The sequence below is a fragment of the Camponotus vicinus genome, unplaced genomic scaffold (assembly GCF_025532165.1).
Source record: "Camponotus vicinus isolate PSW18456_S1 unplaced genomic scaffold, iyCamVici1.0 SCAF_14, whole genome shotgun sequence".
Classification (NCBI taxonomy): Eukaryota; Metazoa; Arthropoda; class Insecta; order Hymenoptera; family Formicidae; genus Camponotus; species Camponotus vicinus.
This window is the reverse complement of record NW_028141950.1, coordinates 1,768,611-1,785,163: the sequence shown is the minus strand read 5'-3', so window position 1 is coordinate 1,785,163 and position 16,553 is coordinate 1,768,611. Positions and strand designations below refer to the sequence as shown.

At 30.9% G+C, this 16,553-nt stretch overlaps 4 protein-coding genes across 8 annotated transcripts; 2 read left to right on the top strand and 2 right to left on the bottom strand.

Annotated features, from left to right (window-relative positions):
• The first annotated feature begins 153 nt into the window (after window positions 1-153).
• On the top strand, window positions 154-2,824 carry Ns2 (nucleostemin 2). The gene is made up of 2 exons (XM_083088646.1): window positions 154-262; window positions 540-2,824. Exon 2 carries the CDS (start codon window positions 545-547, stop codon window positions 2,537-2,539), a length of 1,995 nt encoding a protein of 664 aa, XP_082944772.1. The 5' UTR covers window positions 154-262; window positions 540-544; the 3' UTR covers window positions 2,540-2,824.
• Window positions 2,599-5,065, bottom strand: LOC145965245 (uncharacterized). The gene is made up of 2 exons (XM_083088651.1): window positions 4,443-5,065; window positions 2,599-3,601 (listed from the first exon to the last, which is right to left on the bottom strand). The coding sequence occupies exons 1-2, from the start codon at window positions 4,921-4,923 to the stop codon at window positions 2,856-2,858; spliced, it is 1,227 nt and encodes a 408-aa protein (XP_082944777.1). The 5' UTR covers window positions 4,924-5,065; the 3' UTR covers window positions 2,599-2,855.
• Window positions 5,066-8,972: 3,907 nt separating this feature from the next.
• On the bottom strand, window positions 8,973-11,984 carry Oscillin (glucosamine-6-phosphate isomerase Oscillin). Of its 5 annotated transcripts, none has more exons than XM_083088652.1 (6): window positions 11,503-11,962; window positions 10,595-10,755; window positions 10,219-10,503; window positions 9,739-10,097; window positions 9,517-9,598; window positions 8,973-9,316 (listed from the first exon to the last, which is right to left on the bottom strand). In XM_083088652.1, exons 2-5 carry the CDS (start codon window positions 10,716-10,718, stop codon window positions 9,521-9,523), a joined length of 846 nt encoding a protein of 281 aa, XP_082944778.1. In that variant the 5' UTR covers window positions 10,719-10,755; window positions 11,503-11,962; the 3' UTR covers window positions 8,973-9,316; window positions 9,517-9,520. The 5 variants fall into 5 exon arrangements, with proteins under 5 accessions (XP_082944778.1, XP_082944780.1, XP_082944781.1 ...); XM_083088654.1 differs by lacking the exon at window positions 11,503-11,962 and adding an exon at window positions 11,219-11,494; XM_083088655.1 differs by lacking the exon at window positions 11,503-11,962 and adding an exon at window positions 11,249-11,494.
• Rtel1 (Regulator of telomere elongation helicase 1) lies at window positions 11,504-16,271 on the top strand. The gene is made up of 12 exons (XM_083088644.1): window positions 11,504-12,107; window positions 12,391-12,814; window positions 12,901-13,156; window positions 13,241-13,498; window positions 13,588-13,898; window positions 13,983-14,189; window positions 14,299-14,461; window positions 14,531-14,788; window positions 14,874-15,113; window positions 15,201-15,668; window positions 15,743-15,887; window positions 16,023-16,271. Exons 1-12 carry the CDS (start codon window positions 11,975-11,977, stop codon window positions 16,094-16,096), a joined length of 2,937 nt encoding a protein of 978 aa, XP_082944770.1. The 5' UTR covers window positions 11,504-11,974; the 3' UTR covers window positions 16,097-16,271.
• The last annotated feature ends 282 nt before the right edge of the window (window positions 16,272-16,553 follow it).

Here is a 16,553-nt window from a genome sequence, read left to right as displayed (position 1 = left end):
CAATTTATCATCTTTCTATCAATCCACTCATTACGAATCATAAAATTGATTTAGTTTTTTTTATCGACACACTCGATCATATCAATGAATTGAAGTTGTGTTTGTAACCCACCAGGTGTCACTTCAGTTTTATGACGTATTCGTTGCACCCCCCCCACCATTGAATTTTCGTTTCATGCTCCTTCAATGTGGTAACCTAATCTGAATTCCTAAGCTCTGGTGAAGTACGGTGAATTTTATAATTGCAATTCTACCTTAGAAGGTATTATTTATACGTATATTTGGTAAAAGAGTATGAAAAATGATATTTCGAAATTAAAGTCGAATTTAAAGTCATTTTTACAAAAGTTAAAATTAATACTTTAAATAAATTTTTTTAATATGTATGAGTGACTCGGAGATTTCAATCTTGAAAGAAAATGACTGAAGAAGAAACTATTATATCTTTTTCTTATATTATAACGTATATTTTTATATATAAAGTACGATATTTATTATTATATTTTATTGAAATGTTAAATAATATTTGTGTTATACAGGCAATATGGCTAAATCACATGGCACTACTAAAGCCCCGCGAAAGCAGGGCTTTAATCGTTCGGGGCATAGTATGAATCCTGAACGTTCTACGGAAGGATTAAAAGGAGTTGCTAAAGTGCGAACAAAAGCAACCATTAAAAGATTACAGATGTATCGCAATCAGAAACCAAAACGCAATCGCGTTGGAGAGATCATTAGCCCTGCACCTTTTCAAGGCTGGAACGCCTCAGGAACTATGTCGCGCGTGGAGCCATCCCGGAGATGGTTCGGTAATTCGAGAGTCATATCGCAGAATGCTCTACAAAAATTCCAAAATGAATTGGGAACTGCTGTGAAGGATCCCTATAAAGTTGTCATGAAACCGACTCAATTGCCTATAACTTTACTTCAACAAAAGGCAGCAAATGCAAGAGTACATTTGTTAGATACTGAAAGTTTTGAAAGTGTTTTTGGTCCAAAGAAAGTCAGAAAAAGACCCAATTTGATGGTAACATCTTATAACGAATTGCAAAAATCAGCCGAGGAGAAGGAAGATACTTACAGTAAGGAGAAGGATTCTAAAGATCATGATCTTGTTCGTGAGGATACTGGTATAAAAGATGCACAAAGGGAATGGATCATGGGAGCGGGACAAAGTAAAAGGATATGGAATGAGCTGTACAAAGTCATTGATTCCTCGGATGTTATTCTAGAAGTATTGGATGCAAGGGATCCGATGGGGACCAGATCTCTTCCTGTGGAGAAATTTCTAAAAACCGATAAACCATATAAACATCTGATATTTATCTTAAATAAAGTAGATTTAGTACCAACATGGGTCACTCAAAGATGGATAGCAATTCTGAGCAAGGAATATCCAACAGTTGCCTTTCATGCTTCCTTAACCCATCCCTTTGGCAAAGGTTCCCTGATAAATCTGCTGAGGCAGTTTGCAAAATTGCACGTTGATAAAAAACAGATCAGTGTTGGTTTCATAGGATATCCCAATACAGGAAAGAGTTCTATTATAAACACTTTACGTTCCAAAAAGGTCTGCAAAGTAGCACCTATAGCTGGAGAAACAAAGGTATGGCAGTATATAACTCTCATGCGCCGTATTTATCTAATAGATTGTCCCGGCGTTGTCTATCCATCGACGGAAACCGATACGGAGAAGGTATTGAAGAGCGTCGTAAGGGTGGAAATGATTCAGAACCCGGAAGATTACATCACCTCCGTTCTAGAGAGAGTGAAACCTGAATACATACGTAAAACATATAAAATAGATAAGTGGAAGGATCACGTGGATTTCTTGGAAAAATTGGCTCATCGAAGTGGCAAGCTTTTGAAGAAAGGAGAACCTGATATAGCTATTGTCGCGCGTATGGTACTGAACGATTGGCAACGCGGTAAATTGCCATTTTATGTTCTACCAGCAGGTTTTGAAGAACCACTATCGGAACAAACGACTAATAACGAGTGTTCAGATACGAACATTTGTGAAGAATCACTGTTGGAACAAACAACTAATAACGAGCATTCAGATACGGAAATTAGTGAAGAACCATTATCAGAACAAATAGCTATTAACGAGCATTCAGATACAGAAATTCGTAAAGAATCACTATCAGAACAAACGATTAATAATGAGAATTCAGATATGAAAATTCATGAAGAACTATTATCAGAACAAGCAACTAATAGCGAGCATTCAGATACAGAAATTCGTTTACCTGTCGAACATGACAACCTGAAACAGAATGCGTTCGACATTGTAGATAATGAATATGATTCTAGCGACAGTGAAATGACTTCCAAGGTGCCTTCAAACAGCAATACGTTTACTACCTCGTCAGTGTCCTCTGCTAAAAAAGCAACAGAAAAATTAACGAGTAGACAGCGAAGAGCCATCGAACGCGCGAATAAGAGGAAAAAGATAGGAAGCAATTTCTATGAAGTGGCAAATGTGAAAAACAGAAATAGAAACAGGAAAGTTCCCAAGGTCAAGAGAGAGCGATAAGTCGATTCTAGAATAAATTAAATCGATTTTCTTCAAGTATTTATAAAATACAATTTGAGATTTTTATATAAAAATAAATTTTATTTTTTTTTCTCAGCTTGTTACATTTTATATATATCTCTTTCTCTATCTTCTTTTTCTGTAAAATTGATGTCATTTTTTTATAATTTTTATTCTAATATGTAGGAGATAGAGAGTCAAATAATATGTATATACATAATTGCATTATGTGACCGTGCACATAAATAATTAAGTGTATAATATATGTATGTATAATTTAACATATTCTAGGGAGCCTTTTTTCCTATCGTATTGCTTAAATCCAATCGCGTTGAACAAAATACGATATAAGTTTGCGCTGCCGTTGGACGAATAATTGGTTGCCTTTGTAAGATACCAAAAATTTCTCCATATCATTGTTCTTGAATTCGTTTTCCTGTACATTCAACGTGAGTATCTTCAACATGAAGATCAAGTGCATAAACTCGAATTTGGCAGAGGTCATTAGATGGGCGTCGAACTTTTCTCTCGTGAACGACTCGGTGTCGCAACCCATTCGAACCAGCACGGCTATGAATATCTCATGGTAGAGATCTATCAGCTCCTCGATGTGATCGTTGCTGTTTTCCGTGCTGGAAAACAGGAAGAAAACCAACTCGCGCAGTGGATTGAAGAACAGATAATTCTGAAAGTCTACAAACTTGACATCGTCCACTTGGCCGTTCTCATCGCGATGGAACATGATGTTATTCACCCAGAAGTCCGCGTGTACAATGGTAGACCACGGTTCATCGGGCAACATATCCCACAAACCGTGCAGCATCGATTCGCTCATCACTGCGCTACACCGATCAATGTGAACACCTATCTCCGGATCATCCGCTATCCTCTTCAGCATGTCATCCCGCATTTGGTCGAAGTCCTTGGTTGGAATTTGTATGCACTTACTACGTTGCTTCAGCACCTCAAAATACTCTGGTTGCTTATATTTGGAGGCCATTCCTAGCGCATGAAATCTTGCCATTGCCCGTACAGTGGCTCTCGAGTGCTCGAGGTCACATCCTGTGCTCGGAAAATAAAAGGCAAGTGAATATCATTGAGTGATTAGGCATATTTTCTTAACCAGATAATAGAATGATTAGACATATTTTCTTAACTTTTGATAATCTTAAGGATAATAATCTAATCTTAGATAAACAATGACAATCATAAGTGATATAATTTCAGTAATCCTCAAACATCTTTCGCGACTGGCTTTTTAAAAAGGTCATAATTGAGAACTCGATATTTTTCCATGAATTGAGTCAAGAGAAATTAGCAAATAAGTAAACACGAGAGAAAAAAATGGTGTCAAGGATTGGCAATAATAAATCTCGTTTTTATTACTTAGATCATAAATCATTCTTATGACAAAAAATATGGATATTATGCGTCGAATGACATAAAATGTCTCTATTATGTTTTGTCATAAATATCTCTAAATATCATTAAATATTAAGTATATATTACTTAAAATTATTAGAAGATACAAATATTCCTAATCATTCGATTATAATTAATAAAATTATATGATTAAAATTACATTATGATTGAACAATTAAGCATAATATAAATTTTTAATTATTATGATTAATGAATTATAGAATAAAAATTTATATTAAATGTTAAGTCGAATGAAATTTTAGTGTAAAATAGGATTTGGAAAATATTCATAAATAATTTATGCTTTATAGTTGCATTATGTAATTCGTAATTTTTCTTAAGCAATTTTTTTTAATTTTAATGATCAAAGAATTCTCGATTAGAAGCATAATTATTCACATGATAATATCATAATAAGTTCAAAATTTCGCATGACTTAGTAATACTTGTTGTTTCGAATATGCAAGAGATTTAATACTACCTTTAACTCTGTCGCAGATGTAATAGCCGCGCGTTTTTAAATTCTCCATCAGAATAACGGCGTTATCATCGAAATCGACGTCCGGACTTAGCGACAATCGGGACTGGTAGTATTTCGGCAGTATATCGAACAGTTCATCCTCCTTAAAACCGACGTCTCTCTCTAGCTGTTTGTAATGAGGTATGATGGTCTCATACATAAAAATCTCTTTTCTGAACGAATACGGACTGTCAAAGATCTTCCGTTGAAATTGCGTCGGCGGCGGCATCTTCGCCACCAGATAAAGATTTTCCTCTTCGGCCTCGTCATCACGCTTGATCACAGCATGAACGTCGAAAATAGTACTGCCATAATTCTCACCGGGCTGTAACAAATTCTTGGTCGTATAACGGACCACGATCAGCTGATCACCGAACGTGCGGCTTAGTATCGGTTGCAGCTCGCGCAACTCGATCGTCTTGGAATCCTCGCTATTGTTCATGTCTAGTTGAATAAAAAAACGTCCACGCTCTATCTATCTGCTAACTAGCTATCGCTTCTCGTATCGCACCAAGACTGAAGACACGAGCTGGAGATACGAGTACGTAAAATAAGCGCGCGCGCGCGTATTCAACACCAACGACTAGTCATTCCAATTGTAATAATCACCGCCGTATGATACGCCTCTTCTCCTTAATCGACCATACATACAGGATCATTTTGAAAGGCATTTCCACTTGCTTGAAACTAGAAAAGTTGGATCTCTGTTGGAGTGAGGACCATCTCGTATCGATGCCTCTTACATTTACATATACAACATATATCATTCTTAATATCATTTACATTTAGTGCAAATTATACACAGTTAACATTACGTACAAACAAACATTGAATATTCCGAGATTTTCTGCGAACTCTGTTACATAATTGAATTGAATTTTTCCCAACTAATTAAAAGTCAGATACGTTCGACAAATGTGACAACGTAATTTTAAAAAAGCTGTTCAATTTATGTTAAAAATCGAAAATTAATAAATAGACTACAAGCGAAACAATCATCATTAGATATATTCGCTAGGATTCTTCCTTTTCTTCTTGAGAAGTAAATGATTACTCGGCCTTTTTTACGGAGAGATTCTTAGAAATTACACTTACATAATCAATCACACTTAATCACTTAATCACACGAAATCAACGCATACACTTACGAAATCAATTTTTTACAACTGAACCGCAAAAGGAATATCTTCATCAATAATTGTAATCATTTATCAATCTTTGCACATTCTATAATTTATTACGAGATGAAATATATATACGGATGATTCGGTAAAAGATATTCTGCTGATTGTGCTCTCGTAATCGCTTTTTTATGTTTAACGATATTGGATAATCTTATCAGCATTTTTTTTTGGCAAAAGCATTAATGATTTATAAAGCTATTGCTTTCGTATCGATCAATGATGTTAGAATAATTAACATATGTATTGATTCTTTTAATTAAATATTAGAAAATACATGAAATAATCATAGAAATTTTAAATCGGATACAAAGACAGGATCTTCTTAGATAAAACAATATGCTAGCAAATGATTTTACAGCAAATTTTGTGTGTTGCGTCTTTATTAAAGCAACAGCTTCAGCTTTTAATAGAACACAATATATATAGATGATCTGTACAACAGCTTCAGCTTTTAATAGAACACAATCTATATAGATGATCTGTATATATGATGGTAGAAAATTCAAAATGCAAGAAAATTAGAACATTGCCTACTATTACATCGTCATAGTAAATACGTAGCAAATAAGCAGGATCTATTATATCAAATATTAATGGCAGACAGGCAACAGAGAAATCAAATATGATTTGCTGTCATAACGTGATGATAAAATCGCGGTCGAAAATATGGCCAATATGATGTATCATAAAATATTGACAGCAAAAAGCATAGCAAAAATCGAGCTTAGCCTCGAGCATAATCGTAACAATAAAACCGCAATAAAAATAGTACAGATGAGGATAGAGACTTCTAAATTTAAACACAAATTAATGTTATAAAAATGTAATGTAACATAAAACTGAATATAAAAATGTAAATGTAACAAAACTGAATATTACAAATATTATCTCAACAAGTAAACATATAACTGAATATAAAAATGTAAATATAACATAAAACTGAATATTACAGATATTATCTCAATAAGTTATCGATTATTTGTAATATCTTATTATAAATATCATAGTTATACAGTACCCAGGTAGCACATATTCGTTTTAAAAACGTTTCATAAATGTTTCTTCGAAACGTTTTATAACTGACTCTTGAAAACGTTTCTAATTGGTTAAAATATCCACTTGAAAAACGTTTCATAAATGTTTCTTCGAAATGTTTTATAACTGATTCTTGAAAACGTTTCTAATTGGTTAAAATATCCACTTGAAAAACGTTAGGATACGTTTCTTTTCTGATAAAAACACGTTTTAAATGTTTAAAACCCGTTTAAAATATGTTTAAGATACGTTTTTTTTCTTTTATTCGTTTGTTTTCTCATGGAATTAATAAAATGCATTCATACACACTTTCTAAAAGTGAATCAATATATTATCAATGAAAACAGTAAATAGAGTCATTGATACAGCAGTTATAAGTTATTATAGCACTGTAAATCAATAATATTTCATTGAAAGAATTAGTAATATTGACTGTTTTAATCAATAATATTGGATTATAATTTATCTACTTCGTATAAAATAAAAACATTAGATATGTTTAAGAAACGTATATAAAACGAACGTGTGCTACCTGGGTACATACAACTTGTGCATAACAAACGATTGGTCTAATTACATAAAATAATTAAATTTAAATAATTAATTTATTAATAATTCATAAAATTCACACAAACTTTTATTTATAGGCATTAAAGTCTTATTTTGTAAAAATTAATACAAAAGTAATGAGCCTATAGAAATATTAAAAGATTGTTAATAATAATAAAAATTTTTTTAAAGAACATAAGCAATTATTATATAAATTAACTTTAATGGATATAAATGGAAAAAAAACGCTCCGACTTACTTGTATCTCTTCAGCATAAATATAAAAAAGAAAAAGAAAAAAATATAATGCATTTAAGAAGTGAATGATTACTATGGACAAAAAAGAATAAAACAACACTTTTTTTAACATTTAAATTTAATCAGTGTTGCATAATCCAGTTTCATAACAGAATAATTTAGCGTCTTGTGACCTTGCTAATTTTCTACATATTCATTACATTTCCATTACTTCCATTTTAATATATGACTCATAATATGTTTTTTTTTTCATGTATATTTGTGGCTGAAGAAACACAAAAGTAAACATCGAAATATTTCACTTACATTTATATTTAAAGATATTTATTTTATTAAAGATATTTTGAATTATCTATGTTCTTTGAAAAAAAATTCTTATTTATTAACAACTTCTTGATGTGTTCATATCCATTAATTTTATAATTATTTTTTTAATGTAACAAGCTTTTCTTACTTAAATTTATTCGTATTTTACATCTTAGGCAGAGTAAAGGCTTAAAGGCTGGAATATCACTATTTGATTTTTTAGATTCGTTTCCGTTTATAAAAGAGAATTATTGAAAGCAAATAAATTGATAAAACTAAGCGAAATATATAGATTTTATTGAAATAATGATTAAAAACATAATTAATTCGGGATCATCTCTCTTTCAAAAATTAATATTTTGATATATGTAAACAAATTTTTTAGAGTAAATATCAATATTGATGTAGAGGGCAATACATGCAAAATTTTACAAATTTAAAAATAATGATATTTAATAAAATAGTCTATACTAAAATTGATTGCATTATCACTGAACAAGTTTATACAAATAAAGTCTTACATAAAATCAAAATTAAAATTAACTCTAAATGCGAATATAATGTCATGAATTTATGTGTAATCATGTATTGGAATATTTTGGACTTGTTTATTAGAAGTGAGAAATTTTATTTCGACATAACGTTTCAATGGAAAATAATAGAGAAAAAGAAAAAAAAGAATCAATTCTTATGTCACACATAGTTACAATTAGAGTCACGATTACTACGTGACGTTTGCAGTATGTATATATACGTGCCGGATGAGATTAATCTTTGCGTGCAGAGATGCGTGTAGTCAATTCGCATACGTATTATTTGTCAATTGATGATCTTCCGCGCATGCGGCCACAACGATCCTCCCAGCCATCCATCGCGCTTTAACTTTTCTCTTTCTCTCTCTCAATACTCAATCAGTTTGTCCTCGTTTCACTATGAAGGACCTATGATTATTCCATGATTTACGTATATATTTAAAACATTACCTTGTACCAATCGCATTATGCGTCATATTTTTGCAGCTACTTATATAACATTTGTGTATTATTAATATAAATTAAATTTATATTAAGTTATTTTTGTTTCGGAATATTTGGGAATGTGGAAAATTAGATTAAATTTTATAATTTTAGATTATTCAAAAAATATCTCCTGCAATATATGTGGTGATAAAAAAGATATTTATTTATGAAAATTGTTAGAATAGTATAATATAAAAATACATTTCCCTGGCATTTATATGGCAGTTGTAAAAATACAGTATATATAATTAAAATTTTCATATAAAGTAAAATATGATTAAAATAATAAATGTAGGAGATATTTCCTAACATAATATTTCATCAATTTATTCACAGCTTGATTATCAATGCTTAACTTCTCTCCATTTGTTCTTTTTAAATCCTCTTTTTAATTCGACGATTTCTTCGAGAAACGTCGATAATAAGATTCTTACTTTGCCCGGCTCTCTTGCTCAATCAATTTGCTATGAATATCCCATAAACTCTGTAAGGAAAACATGATAAGAATTTTAAATTGTATTTAGCTATAAGATTTAGTTTTCACTATAAATTCATAAGAATAAATAAGTATAATTTATATATCATATACAATATTTTTACAAGACACAGAAAGGAAAATGGATATGTATTATTAGTATAATTTAAAAAATTTGAATTGATCATAAAGATCATGAAGATAACTACCATTTCAATTATTTTGCACTGTGCGACGAGGGATTGCATTTCCATCTTCCTCAATCAATTTGCGATGTACATCACTGAGTGCCTATGTGTAGCATATAAATTGAATGCAAGACGGAATTTCCGTGTTATATTTTTAGGTCAACTAACTTAATGTGTCTCTGCTTCACGATGGAAAAGCAAATTTATATACGAAAGAGAGAGATTATTGTGTGTGTAAATTACCTTAAAATATTTAACTGTTTTCACACGTAATTCTAAAGTTGCATCTTCATCACAGATTATAAGCGTACGAGGATGTTGTTGAAATGCTGATACCGTCCACATATGATTAACACCTTCTTCTATCGCTTTATAAAGAGCAAAGGCTTTATGAGATCCAGTGATAAGGATCATTACTTCTTTCGAGTCCATTACGGTGCCGACACCTACTGTTAGAGCCTGTTTCGGCACTTTATTGATATCATTGCCAAAGAATCTCGCGTTAGCTTCCAAAGTATCTTGTGCAAGAGTTTTTACTCTTGTACGAGAAACTAATGAAGAACCTGGCTCATTGAAAGCTATGTGTCCATCTGGACCAATACCTATCACATAATGTTTTACGATTAAACCTGAACACTTTTCTTTTTCGTTCTTTTTTGTAAATACTTGTTGCAATTAAGAATATCTATAGTCTTTATATTTAATGAAAAATTATCAATGTACCTCCAATGAATAATTCTATTCCACCAGCCTCATTGATCTTTCTTTCAAAATCATTGCACTCTTTTTCAAGATCCATCGCATTTCCGTCAAGTATATGTACGTTCTCGGGATTTATATCTATGTGTTTGAAGAAATTGTTATACATGTAATAGTGATAAGACTCTGGATGATCTCTTGGCAAGTCGACATACTCATCCATATTAAATGTCTTAACATATTTGAAGGAAATTTTGCCTTGTTGATAATATGTTATGAGTTTTTTGTACATTCCCAAAGGTGTACCACCTATATAATACGACAAGAAAGCAAAAAGAGATTGATAAGATAATACAATCAAGTAAATGTTAAAAATAAAATAAAACAAAAATTAACATACCTGTAGGAAGACCGAGAACAAAATACTTGTTCTCATTAGGATTGAAGTCATTGATTCTTTTTAGAACATACTTTGCAGACCAGTCTGCGACATAATCTACTGTATCACAAATTACCAGACGCATAATGAGTATTTATGTTAATTACAATTACAATCACACACTGCAAAATAAATAAATAGATTTGTAACAAAATTAATTTTTTACATCAAGTCTACATGCATAGATTATGTTAATTATGCAAAAATTTAAATTATATTTTTATCACAAAAAATTCGGTACAGACTTTTTATTTTTTACTATCAAAGAGATTAGACAGTTTTTCTTTATTAATTATATAAGAGAAATAAAGTCTAAAAAACACTAATGTATTATCAAGAACAAGTCTATCTTTTTATCTGCAATAAGACATATTTACAATTGCAAGTGCTTTGTGTTCCTATCTCAAAGATAAGTCATAAAAAAATATGTTTAAAAAATATATATATAAAATATTCAACTTAAATATTTTTCTACAAAGAAATTTTTTAATAATACACGAGTATGATATGTAATATCATATGATATATGATAATATATGGATACACATTATATGAACCATATATTTTTACATGTCACTTACATACATTTAAAATTATAAAAAAATATGTAGATACCGAAATCTATATTTAAAATGCTTGTCAAACTACATATGGTAAGTATCTTGCACAAAATCACATTACGCAGCTCTTTCTCGGGGTCAATAACCAATAACTATTGGCCTTCAGTTATTTATATACATGCGATAAATAAAATTGATTTATTATGCTATCCATCACAATTTAGCTTTTCTGATTTTATCAAATGACGGGGAAGCTATACAATTTTTTTAGCAACAAACAAATCGTAAGTAACTTGAAAAGGCGCAAACCTGTTACACGTTTCGTACTCCAACTCCACCGGTCGATCTTGCTGATCAGCTGATTACTTGACTAGCACGCATTAACCTAATCGCGCGAGTTGTCTCTTCTCGAATGCAGCGGCTCGTTTATTTTCAGTCAACTCATCGCCATGTAAATTCTTATCGCAGTATTATTCCTTTCGTGCCGTTGTTCTTTTATCTACCTTTTATCGCTCAAACGCGAATAATAAGAGGGAGTTTTGCGTTCTTGACAAACTACATATGTAAACAAGAGATCTGTAACGCGATTGCACTTTCTACACTACTTTCTTCTCTCTCATTCCCTCTACACTTCACCCACTTTCGTTCGCACAAGTGGGAGGAAATATAGGTTAGGTAAAATATCCATCCGGGGCAAGGTTAGGTTGGGTTTTCCTTCTGGCGGGAAGAAGCACAGAATTCCATTTTATACAGCTGATGTGTTTGTTGACCAACTCTCGAGATGCCTGATATCACGATTAACGATATCATCGTTAGCTTTCCTTTTAAACCGTATTCCGTACAAGAGGAGTACATGAGAAAAGTGATAGAATGTCTACAAAATGGTCAGCACGGTGTCTTGGAGTCCCCCACAGGTATACTCGTGCTTATAATTAATTGAAAAATCTTAAATCTTAGAAAATTCGTGTAAAGTAAAATTTCGACAAAAAATTGGAAATTTAAAGCCCTAAATTTAAAAAAGATATTAAAATATTTATATAAAAATATAAATTATCTCTTAAAATTAAAATTTGTCATTTGAGAAGATTCTACATGAAAAGTAGAATTTTTTGATTGATATGTTTTATTTGTGACTTCTTTTATTTATTATTTTAGTTTTTCTGTATTCTCTACTAATTAAATGAATATATCTCGTAGGCACTGGAAAAACTCTCAGCCTTTTATGCTCTTCTTTAAGTTGGCTATTAACAAAAAAAGCTCAATTACAAGCACAAGTAATAGCAGGTGCAATTGAGAAAAAAGACTTTGGTGGACATTTTTTTAAATATTTGGTTGACGGACTTGAAAAGGCATCAGGAGTACCAGATAATGTTCAAAATTTTGGATGGGCCATGCCCAAAATTATTTATGCATCCCGAACGCATTCTCAACTGTCTCAGGCTATGTACGAATTGAAGAAAACATCGTACAAGCATGTTGCCACTGCTGTATTGGGATCCCGAGATCAATTGTGCATTCATCCAGAAGTCTCTAAAGAAGCAAGTGCTTTTAACAAAATACACATGTGTCATTCCAAAGTAAAATCAAGAACTTGTTTTTATTACAATAATGTTGAAGCAAGGTATGTGCATAAATATTCTAGTAATTTTTTAGTCAAGATAAAAAAAGTTGTTATATAAAATCTTACATAAATTCTAATATGTTTAGAAAAGATGATCCTGTTTTTAAACAGGAAGTGTTAGATATAGAAGATTTAGTTAAAATTGGACAAAAACACAAATGCTGCCCGTATTTTTTGGCAAAAGAATTGAAGCAAAATGCAGATATTGTTTTCATGCCTTATAATTATCTACTGGATCCTAAAACACGAAAGTCACAGGGCATAGATTTACAAAATACTGTAGTTTTGTTAGATGAAGCTCATAATGTTGAGAAAGTTTGCGAAGAAGCAGCATCATTACAGGTATAAAAGCATTTTTAAAAGGTATTTTTTGTCATTTTTGATATTTTGTGTATATTTTAATTAAATATATATATCTTCGTATAGATAAGTAGTACAGATATTGCATTATGTATTGATGAAGTAACTGCAGTAATGAAAGATATGGCTAAAGATATAGATTTGGAAAATGACTTTTCACCAGAGAATAATGTTCAAAAAGATTTCACAGCAGAAGATTTATACATCTTAAAAACGATGTTTTTGGAACTGGAAAAAGCAGTCGATTCTATCGAATTAAAAAATCGTACCGAGGGAGACACTTTTCCTGGTGGATTCATCTTTGAATTACTTGAGAAAATTGAGGTAAACATTTTTAATTTTATTAAACATTATTAAATTTCATATATATTTTTTTTGTATTTAAAATTGTTGCTGTATGATTTTTGTAACAGTTAACACATGGTAAAGAACAAATTGTGGTAGATAAATTGGAAAAAATAATTTCATATTTGACAACTACTAGTACTTCTCCATTTGCGAGAAAAGGAAATGCACTACAAAAGTTTAGTGACTTATTAAAGACTGCTTTTAATAGCGGTACTTCTATCATACGTCATAAGGAGAAAGTAAAACGCTGCTATAAAGTCCATATACAGATAGAAGAGCAGAAAAAAAATTACAAGAATGATGTTTGGGAAACCAAGAAGACGATAAAAACGGACGGAAAACTCATTAGTTATTGGTGTTTTAGTCCTGGCTTTGGGTATAAATCGTTTAAAGTAAAAAGAAAATATTTTAATTATAAATCATACAAGAAATACGATTGTTTCTTTGTCTTTTTATATAGTATGGAGCAAATGGTAGAACAAGGAATACGTTCAGTAATACTCACAAGCGGTACATTGTCTCCATTAAAACCATTCATATCAGAACTTGGTATACCAATAGCAGTTCAGTTAGAAAATCCGCATATTGTAACAAAACAACAAGTATGTGTTGGTGTTCTTAGTCAGGGTCCAGATAATCATCCACTCAATTCATCTTACAACACGAGGTAAATGCTATATATATAGTATGGAATTATGTGTATATATGTATGTATGTATATATATAGCATAGCAATGTAACTCTATTATTATATTATCACATTTATATTTTAATAGAAATGATCCGAAATATATCGCATCTCTTGGAAGAACAGTGTATAACTTTAGCTGCATCGTCCCTCACGGATTGTTGATATTTTTTCCTTCATATCCGATTATGAAAAAATGCAGAGATGAATGGCAGAATATGGGTTTATGGACGCAAATTGCCGAACGTAAAGTAAGCAATTTAATGTGTTAGTAATGTATTTTATGCCGTATATAATATATTAATTATACTGGATAATAGCCCATTTATGTAGAACCCAATTCGAAAGATGGATTTGTCAACGTGATGAACGAGTACTATCAAAAAATTAGAGATCCATCTCATAAGGGAGCTGTTTTCATGGCAGTGTGCAGAGGAAAGGTCAGTGAAGGTCTGGATTTTGCTAATGCAAATGGTAGGGCTGTATTAATCATTGGTCTTCCATTTCCGCCCTTAAAAGATCCACGAGTTATGCTGAAACAAAGATACTTGGAGGAAATAAGGACAGCGAAGAAAGAAGTATATATTACATATTTGTTTAACTTTGAAAAAAATAACACTATAATGCTCTTTAATAAAAATGACGAATAAATTTAATATTCAGAGTTTAACCGGACAAGAATGGTATCAACTTGAAGCGTCACGTGCCGTTAATCAAGCTATTGGCAGGATAATAAGACACAAAAGCGATTATGGCGCAGTGATACTCTGCGATTGTAGATTTGAAAATCCAAATTTCAAGAAACAATTGTCCGCTTGGTTGAGGCCATACATAAAGAAGTTTACGAATTTTGGGATGATCACGAAAGAATTACGAGAATTCTTCAGGAATGCGGAAAATACTGTAAGTCTTTACTTCTACGCTAATTAAATGTAATTAAAAAAATTACGCGCTCTTAATAGTTTATTTTAATTTGTAATAATTTCACAGCTACCACAACCCAATAATGCTAGCATCATTCGTGCACAATATGGAAACGATGATATATCGCTGCCTGCCGTAGGTGCTACTTTTGAAACAACATTACCTCAATCTTTAAAACAAAAAGCGCAAAACAATCTTGTGTCAAAAGAAACTGAGAATAGTTTCAACATAAATATGTATTTGAATGAAAGTATAAAGGACAAAGAAAAGTTAGTGAAGCCATCTGCGATCAATTTTAGTGCTTGCAAACTAAAAGACAATCAGAGTACATGTGAATTAGCAAAACATGTTGACGAACCAACTGCTAAAAGAAGGAAAATTAATATTTTACCGTCCGGAGTTGATACGTATTTTTCTGCTCCTTCAACCTCTTCGTCAACAGTTCCAGAAAGTTATTCTGCAAATAACACACAAGACATTAAAGAAGCAAATAAAGACGATAAGAAGGCACTGGGGAAACAATATCTGAAAGATGTAAGTATATAAAAGTTCAATAATATTTATATGGAAAAATATAATGCAACACTTAAATAATACATAAATAATAGGTAAAACGAGCGTTATCAGCGAGTGATTATAAAATATTTGCAACTATGATACAACGTTACACACAAAATGGTGATTTTGATGAATTACTAAAAACATTATCAAGTTTATTTCCATCAGCTGGGCAATTTCAGCATTTATTCATAGGTAAGTTTATCTTTTACAGATCGATAAAATGAAAAGGTGATAAGGTGATAAGAAAAATAAAGATCATAATCTTTAAAATTACACATGCGAGACAGAGAATAAATTTACTCTAAAAAAATATATTCTTATTTTTAGGATTTCAGAGTTTTCTAAAAAAACAACATATAGAAGCTTTTGAGAATTATATAAAGAATAAAATGTTCCTCTAATCAATTTATATATAGATTTATTTAACTTAAATTTATATGTTCCTTTTTTTAGTATAGATTAATAAAAAATTAAGAATCTTAATGTATTTGATAATAAATATTTTATTCAAATTTATGTGATTATAAGCTTTTATGCTGTAAAAATGGTGCAGACATCATTATAGTGAGATCAAGAAAAAGTTCGAAAATATAAAATCTAATAAGATTAAATCTTATAATAAGATTTAATCTTTTTCATTTTACTTTTTTGCGATAATAATATAAAATTGGTTTAGTGATATAAGTTAGTTATATAAAAATTATATATTCAATATATATGTGATAAAATATTAAACATTTATATATATACTTTATCCACTTATATTACACACAACACATATTTTATAATCAAATGTGTTAAAATTTATATAAAATATTTTTGTTAAAAAACACGAGATAAAGAAGAAAAACATTATCA

What these genes read in the sequence shown, in the direction of transcription:
- LOC145965245 (XM_083088651.1), bottom strand. Translation starts at nt 4,923, where the DNA reads ATGAACAATAGCGAGGATTCCAAGACGATCGAGTTGCGCGAGCTGCAA. An exon ending in CATCTGCGACAGAGTTAAAG is followed by an intron (nt 3,602 to 4,442) that starts GTAGTATTAAAT and finishes TTCCGAGCACAG; the next exon opens with GATGTGACCTCGAGCACTCG.
- Oscillin (XM_083088652.1), bottom strand. Translation starts at nt 10,718, where the DNA reads ATGCGTCTGGTAATTTGTGATACAGTAGATTATGTCGCAGACTGGTCT. An exon ending in TGTTCTCGGTCTTCCTACAG is followed by an intron (nt 10,504 to 10,594) that starts GTATGTTAATTT and finishes CGTATTATATAG; the next exon opens with GTGGTACACCTTTGGGAATG. An exon ending in AAACAGTTAAATATTTTAAG is followed by an intron (nt 9,599 to 9,738) that starts GTAATTTACACA and finishes TGCTACACATAG; the next exon opens with GCACTCAGTGATGTACATCG.
- Ns2 (XM_083088646.1), top strand. Translation starts at nt 545, where the DNA reads ATGGCTAAATCACATGGCACTACTAAAGCCCCGCGAAAGCAGGGCTTT.
- Rtel1 (XM_083088644.1), top strand. Translation starts at nt 11,975, where the DNA reads ATGCCTGATATCACGATTAACGATATCATCGTTAGCTTTCCTTTTAAA. An exon ending in GGAAACAATATCTGAAAGAT is followed by an intron (nt 15,669 to 15,742) that starts GTAAGTATATAA and finishes CATAAATAATAG; the next exon opens with GTAAAACGAGCGTTATCAGC. An exon ending in ATTTCAGCATTTATTCATAG is followed by an intron (nt 15,888 to 16,022) that starts GTAAGTTTATCT and finishes TCTTATTTTTAG; the next exon opens with GATTTCAGAGTTTTCTAAAA.